At 45.0% G+C, this 7,842-nt stretch overlaps 1 protein-coding gene across 1 annotated transcript; it reads left to right on the top strand.

The window, feature by feature from the left end:
• Positions 1-890: 890 nt before the first annotated feature.
• On the top strand, positions 891-7,142 carry LOC115587030 (G-protein coupled receptor 22-like). The gene is made up of 3 exons (XM_030426584.1): positions 891-1,460; positions 2,618-3,807; positions 4,687-7,142. Exon 3 carries the CDS (start codon positions 4,691-4,693, stop codon positions 6,005-6,007), a length of 1,317 nt encoding a protein of 438 aa, XP_030282444.1. The 5' UTR covers positions 891-1,460; positions 2,618-3,807; positions 4,687-4,690; the 3' UTR covers positions 6,008-7,142.
• Positions 7,143-7,842: the final 700 nt, after the last annotated feature.

Below are 7,842 nucleotides of genomic sequence, written 5' to 3'. Positions count from 1 at the left end.
AAAAGCAGCAAATCCATACACATAAAGATCTGAAACCTTAATTACTAGATCGATTGTAAGTTGATCAACTGATCGATTAATTGACAGATTGTTTCCTTCCTGTCGTGGAAACTGTTTATAACCCCTGCTACATCTTCAGTCTCTCTTGTGCGTCAAGTCGACTTTGATGACTTTGAAAACTGACTGAAACATCTGCCTGGCAACGTGTCATTATGAAGCTGTCACCGTCAGACTAACACCACCTGATGGATTTTCTGTGGGCTTTAATTGATAGTTTATCAGGTGGCAGAGCCGTGGCAGCAGATGCCCCCCTCTTCTTCACCGGAGGTTGTCAGGTACCGGGATGCCCTGTGGCAATAATTGCACCTGACAAATGAGCCTTGACAAAAGAATGGAGGGTGGTCAACCTCTTACTGATCTGACGGGGCAACTTAATTGAAACTATCAATCAGAGCCGCCGTCCTCTATCTCTTCTTTTCTGACTTGAATTCTCTCCTGCATAGTCCATTTCTCCCACTCACAGCTGCAAGAATTTATCTCCCCTCTGTCAGTATTGCTGCCTCTCATGCTCACTTGCACACGCATATTAAGAGCCATGTATGTGCGCAAAATCAATACAAAAACTATCGCTTCTCTGCTGCCCTCTCCATCCTCATCATCCCCCCTATGGTACGCAAACACATTACGTGTTCATTACATCGTGACAGAGCTAATTAATACATCATTTCAGGATTTTCTGCTGTTTTTTCCAGCCTGCCTCGCTGACTCTGCAGCAGGTTGTGTGTTTAGCGCAGTGACATCTTAAAGCCCCTGTGCAAAAGCGTAGTAGAAGCTTTTTTTTTTTTTCTCCAAATCACTACAGCCCCACACGGGGTGTCACAGTCACTGTCAGGGAGGAGAGGATAGAGTCAGAACAAAAGGAAATACCTCCCCTCGCTGGAGAGGAAAGGGTTAAGCCTATTACAGAGGACCAATCAGAATTCGGGGAGCACTGCAAACCTCCGCAGTAAGAGAGAGAGAGAGAGAGGGAACAAGGGAGAGAGAGGAGAGCGGAGCAGGAGATAGAGAGATACCAGGAGTGTGATGGTTTGCACTCCTATCCAGGCAGTTAGGGAGGGAGGGAGTGCAACAGAGAGTTGGTGAGATGATGAGTGTTCGGAAACCGGTCCATATGGACGGATAAAAGAAAAAGGGCGACAAAGGGAGAAAAAGAAAAATCCCATCAGCATCCCTGTCAGGACTAATCTCTGTGGACTTGTTTTTCGCTGTCTGGGACTCAGGAGGGAAAGAACATCTGTCAGTTGTGTGACCCTCGTGTGTTCATCAATATTCAATCCCACTTCTTGGATTACTGCTGGAGGGGGCAGAAGAGAAACCAGCAGTTTCTATCAGTCGACCTAGATTGTTTGCAGAGCGTTGTGTATGGACCAGCACCGGAGCATCTGTGTTTACCCTGCATGGTGAGCTTTGCCGTGTTTTGATGGGGCACTCTACTTATTGGTTTGATTTACAGCACTCAGCTGAGCACAGCGTATGTGACAGCAAACACAACTAAATGCTGAACATCTCAACAAAATGCATCAGATCAGAGACCGTCGACTACATATTTACCTGAATAACTTCAGTTATGATCTACTGTTGTAAGACTTTGAATAAAAAAAAAAACAGGGCAATGGTTTAAGTAAAACCATCTCAGTAACTGATTTAAGTACATTCTGTTTTGAATTCCAACTAAGCATCACCTCTAAAAGGCTTTGATAATGTGTTCATGCATTACGATGTCTGTATATCCATATACTGTGCATATCTGCTCGTGTCTTACTGCCACACACACACACACACACACACACACACACACACACACACACACACACACACACACACACACACACACACATAATCCAAACTGTCAGGCTCTCTATGACAGACAGAAACTTGATATGCAACCACGCATCTTTCTAATATGTACGATCATCTCAGAAGCGTGGGACTCATTGCTCATTTTCTGCTGACATTGAGGCATAGTAAAGTATGGCATCCCTCACTGAAACAACCTTGAAGAATGACCGGCGTAGTCCTCTGAAGAGATTACATGGATCGCGTTTAGTGGCACGCGAGGGGGCATCCATTTCTTTATGACAAGTACCCCCAGGAATTACACTGCACTAAAGCTCTCATCCAGTCGGCCGTGTCATGAAAATTGTATGACACTAGCATCACCGCTGTGGCTGTACAAGTGACACACAGTATATTACACCGAGCATTTTTCCTTTAATAATTTACACTATACGCAGCAAGAACAGCAAAAATATTACTCCAGTTAATCTTCAGTCTGACAGTGTAAGGCTGAGATGTAATACCAGTTGCTTTTCGTGCAAGTCCTTTATTAGTGTTGCTGTTATGTTAATAATTTGGGGAGATGTAAAGTGCATCAGGCGATGCACAGGAACACGATAAGACATCAGAGGCTTGTTGCTATGCTAATGAGAGTTTCCTTGTCGCCTCTCTACAGAGGATATGTTTATTATCACTAACGCATCCCCCACACTTCCCTCTCCTACTCCTCCTACTCTCTCCCTTTCTATCATCCATCACCCTATCCTTTCTCTCTCTTCAGGTCACTGTGAGAACGACGTCGTACTGAAGGACGGACGGATGATGTTACATGCAGCTTCTGCTTCCTAAAGTCCAGTTCTTGCCTGGGACCTTTCCTTTTGTTTTTTTGCTAAATCTACACGGCGGCCTCTTTCTGCCTCACGAACTCCCTGCCACTTCCTCCTGAGGATGACCTTCCGCCGAATCGCTGAATCAACCCCCCTTCCACCGTCCGTGCACACATAAATACGAGTGATCACCAATGTCACAGTGATCACACATGTCACAGCGATTGGACACACATGCACTGTAATAATCTGCTCTGCTCATGTCATCCCCCAGTGATTGAGGGTTCAGCATGTTGAGGGGCAAACTGGAGACCTTTGCTCGATTTACAAGTCAATGGCGGCTGGAGCCAGGCGTACAGAGACTGATGAGAGAGGTGGAGAGTGAAGGCCTGTTCCATTAGTGCTCCCGGGGGAGACATGGGCCTGGACACTGCTCGGACACATTGACCCCTCCTGGACAGTTCCTGGACATTACTAAGGTGTAAACTGGGGAATCTACCTGACAAACTCTTGCCCTCTTGGAGTACAAGCTAATGGATGTAACGATTTTTTGTATATACAGATCTGACAAGACTATTCTCACTGAGGACAAAAAAAGCAAAAAGCGAGGATTTGGATCGTACTATGAGCAGTACATTCCAGTCCTGTTCAGGGGAAAGAGTCTGTGTTTCTTTGTTTTCTTGGTTGGCTGCGTCTCTCCTGCCTGGGAATATCATGAGATTATAAACAGGAGGTGGCTCCGACATCTTATCCCTGTTCCACTCATCCATCAGCGCTCCCGCCATCACCAAACAAACGGAGCAAGAATCTGAGAAACACTCTGTAGAGAACATTAGCCTATATTCTTTAACATTCACTGGGTGCAGGTGGCTGATTCCTTACTTTTCTTGCCATTGAGGTCAGGGGAAAAAGAAGCTAGCAGCCCGTTGACAGTCCCTGGTGAGACAGACAGGTGTTTTTCTGGCTGCCAGCCTCTCTGGGAAGGACTAGCAGTGAAAGGAAAGGCATCGCTGGGGGTCTCTGCTGGAGCGGAAACACTTTTCTAAAGGCTATGTTCGGATGTGATGTTTGTCTCTGCGGATGCAACATGGACTCTATGGCCTGATTACACAGCCCTGGAATTCAGATAGTGCTGGAGGGAAGGGTAAATATTACAAAATACCATTTGTTGTTCTCCACCTCATATAAAAGCCTGTTCAGATTGGGTTTATGTGTCTGCGAGGATGGATGATTCTAATATTTCTTGCTCTAATCAGCTATTTTCAATTCACTCTGGTGTTAAAGTATATTAGATTTTGCTCCTCCAAACCAAATCTTAATTACAGTCCCAAAAACCAAATGGTTTCTGGTGCACTCATTAGTCCTTCAATCATTTAAGTCCTGAACAAACATCCTGTATTTGAATGGCATCTCTGAGAGCTGGACACCTGCTGGTGATGAGGTACACACTGGGAGAACATTATGGGAATCATGAATCACCTTCTGTATTTTGACAAAGACTAAATTGCTGCCAGAAATGTCAAGTTTGGTGACTAAAGACCAAGGCCCATTATTTTACCACCTACCTCCGCCCTGCAATATCACTATCTACTGGCATGTTCAACAGAGGCTAGGGAATTAAGCCACCACCATTCTTACCAAGCCATTACAGCTATGAGGTTATAAGAATTAAATTGGCTTCAAAGTGTTTCTATTATGAGCCTCCTCTGTGGATGCAACTGTCTGATGAAGGGTGGCGATAACAGAAGTTGAAGCTGATTGAGGCGAGATAGTTATTAGTTAGTCATGCTGTTCGTGTGGTGGGATATTCTGAAAAAAATTTCATCCCTATTAAAGTGTCTGCTCTCACAATTTCCTGGTTAAACTGAAAAGGCCTCCTCATCATTATAACCGGCAGCATTACGTCTGACTAGATTTCTAAGAATGTGTGTTCATTACTGCTTTTGAGAAATGTAAAATAGGTGGACCTCTTCTTGTCCTTTTTCTCCTTATAAATTCTCTTCTCTCTTCTTCTCACACACAGGATAATGCATATCCTTCCCTACCCTGAACAAGAAGCCACCATGAGCAACGTCACGGTCACCGACAACACTGAACCCATCAGCCGCACCATGAGTCCGGCAACCCCCAGCCCGTATCCCTATCCTGTCAGTTTTCAGGTCTCCCTGACTGGCTTCCTCATGCTGGAAATCCTCCTGGGCCTGAGCTCTAACCTCACTGTCCTTGCCCTCTACTGTATGAAGTCGAACCTCATTAGTTCTGTCAGTAACATTGTCACTATGAACCTCCATGTTTTGGATGTGCTGGTCTGCGTGTGCTGCATCCCCCTCACCATTGTGGTGGTGCTGCTTTCCCTGGAGGGAGACACCGCTCTCGTCTGCTGCTTCCATGAAGCCTGTGTCTCCTTCGCTAGTGTTGCCACTGCTGCTAATGTGCTTGCCATCACCCTTGATCGCTACGACATCTCAGTTAAACCAGCCAACCGGGTGCTGACCATGGGCCGTGCCCTGGCCCTGCTGTCTGCCATTTGGGTGCTATCCTTTATTAGTTTCCTCGTACCCTTTATTGAGGTGGGCTTCTTCGCCCAGGGCCATGCTGACCTGAACCAGACAGCGGTGGAGAATGTCGTCCACACTAATCAGTACTACACAGAACTTGGCCTCTATTACCACTTGCTTGCTCAGATCCCTATTTTCTTCTTTACTGCCGTTGTCATGCTGATCACCTACTCAAAGATCCTGCAGGCACTCAATATTCGCATTGGCACACGTTTCCATGCCTCACAGAAGAAGAAGGCTCGCAGGAAAAAGCGACCATCCATGACGGCCATGACAACGCAGCAGGAGGCCACGGATGGATCCCAAAGCAGCGGCAGCCGCAACCCCACATTGGGTATGCGTACCTCTGTGTCTGTCATCATCGCCCTGCGCAGGGCTGTTAAGCGCCACAGAGAGAGGCGAGAGCGCCAAAAGAGGGTTTTCAGGATGTCCCTCCTGATTGTGTCAACCTTTCTGCTCTGCTGGACGCCCATCACAATACTCAACACAGTCATCCTGAGTGTGGGCCCCAGTGACCTAATGGTCAAGTTGAGACTGGGCTTCCTGGTCATGGCCTACGGGACCACTATCTTTCACCCTCTACTCTATGCCTTCACGAGGCAGAAGTTTCAGAAAGTCTTGAAAAGCAAGATGAAGAAGCGAGTGGTGTCGATCATTGAGGCGGATCCCACTCCAAACAATGCCATTATACACAACTCCTGGATCGACCCAAAGAGGAACAAAAAGGTGACATTTGAGGACAAAGATGCCCGACAGAAATGCCTGTCGTCTGAGGACGTGGAGTAGAGGAACTCATTACTTTTAGGATCAATTAAAGCAGCTAAAACTGACATCAGGTCATGATGAAAAAGGGAAAATGTTAATCCAAAGCAGAAATGTAAATAATATGTGCAATAGAATGTACAAAAACAAGAAGTGGATAATTTATTACTATTTATTGAGAACAAATGTAGGTTTCATAGACACATCATATACTGTACTGTAGATATTGCATGGCTTTTTGTAACGGTAGCAACATACAGTTCTTTGTGTACATACATAATATGTGTACAGCTTAGGGTAAACAAGGTATATTTAGAGGGAGAAAGTAGGAATTGTTATGTATATGTATATTTATAATAAATTTTGTGTTTACTCACATAACGCGGCAAAAGGCGTCCTATTCTCCCCTCCCCCAAGTAAAGTGTTTGTGATTCTGTAACAGCTGTGAGATTACTCCCATTCATCACAATGCCACTTGCTCTGACAGCAGACCCTGCAATCCCGAGTGACCACTGACCTTATTGTCTGGGAGCCCTCTGAGGGAAGGCCCTCGCACTGAAATATGACAATAGGTGTGAGGACGCAACAATGACAGACAGGTCAAACACAGAGAGATGGAAAGGAAGTAGCAAAGCAGTGTATGTTATGTTGCTATAACTAAAAAGCTATGGGGGAACTGTTCATGATCACTGCTCTTACAGTTTAAGAACTCTTACATTCCACAGACACAACAGGACACCATGGTTCATTGCATCATTTGACATAAACCAGATGTAATCAAAGCCTAGTCTGCTTTACTTCAACAGTCACGTCTTTGAGCCAAATGGAAAATCTACAGCTGTCTTATTTTGGTATGATGAATTGAGCCTGACTTCACGGTGGGACAGGGACCGTGACAAGGGCAGCTTCACACTGAGCACAATGAAAATAATAAATATTGTTTTAATTCTCAGAAAAGACCAGAATCCTTAGATGTTACCTTTTTAGAGAGAAGTTATTAAATCAAACTGAAGGGAAATGTGGGGAATGGTCATGTTATCAAAGTGTCTGTTTTGAATAACACTAGCCTAACAACAAGGCTCTGCACAACTGCACAAAATATTAAAACAATATTAAAGCCTAATAAAAGATTCTGTTTACAATACACAGCAACACATAATGAAGCTCTTTTTTGCTGCCTGTACGCGTCTACCAATAGTGCGTGTTCTCCTTTGTTTGTCAATGAATAAGACGGTGAAATTGTATTTCCCAGGTGGCTGCTACTGGTAGATTATAACGCAGCCAGCCTTGAATTTTCAGCTCAACTTATCTACGAACCAAGTTTGCCCTAAATAAGTTGGGATAATTTATTCACACGGCTGCAGAAGAAGTTCAGTAGCGTGAATCTGCAAGAGGGAAAAACTGTCAGCTTATGACATTCAGTCCGCGCTCTAACACTAAATCTAGATGCAGAGTTACGATATACATTAGCATATAAAGCCATGCTTAGCTAGCCTGTTGGCTCTCTTCATTACAATCCCAGGGTCAAGGATTAGATTCTGTGGATAGATACGGTGCATTCACATGAATACATAAAGGCACACATACACAAATGTATATGCACACTGTGCACCGCAGTATATCTCAGTAATGAGCTTATTACGCCCTTGCTGTCTCAGGTACAGTAGAAAATTGAAGAGCCCTTTAGATCCTGAGAGCACAGGGCTGTTGGCTACCAGAGCGATTACGCAACCTCGATCAGATGCCTCTCTGGCTGCCAGTGTGTGGTTTTGTAGCACAGCAGAGAGGGCTGATATGGGAATATTGATGCAGGCAAGGTTCTTTATGACCCTGCTGTAAACAGGCAGCGTGCATGTCAC

The sequence above is a fragment of the Sparus aurata genome, chromosome 8 (genome assembly GCF_900880675.1).
Source record: "Sparus aurata chromosome 8, fSpaAur1.1, whole genome shotgun sequence".
Taxonomy (NCBI): domain Eukaryota; kingdom Metazoa; phylum Chordata; class Actinopteri; order Spariformes; family Sparidae; genus Sparus; species Sparus aurata.
Note: the sequence above shows the minus strand (reverse complement) of the source record. Positions and strands in the feature narration are given on the sequence as shown.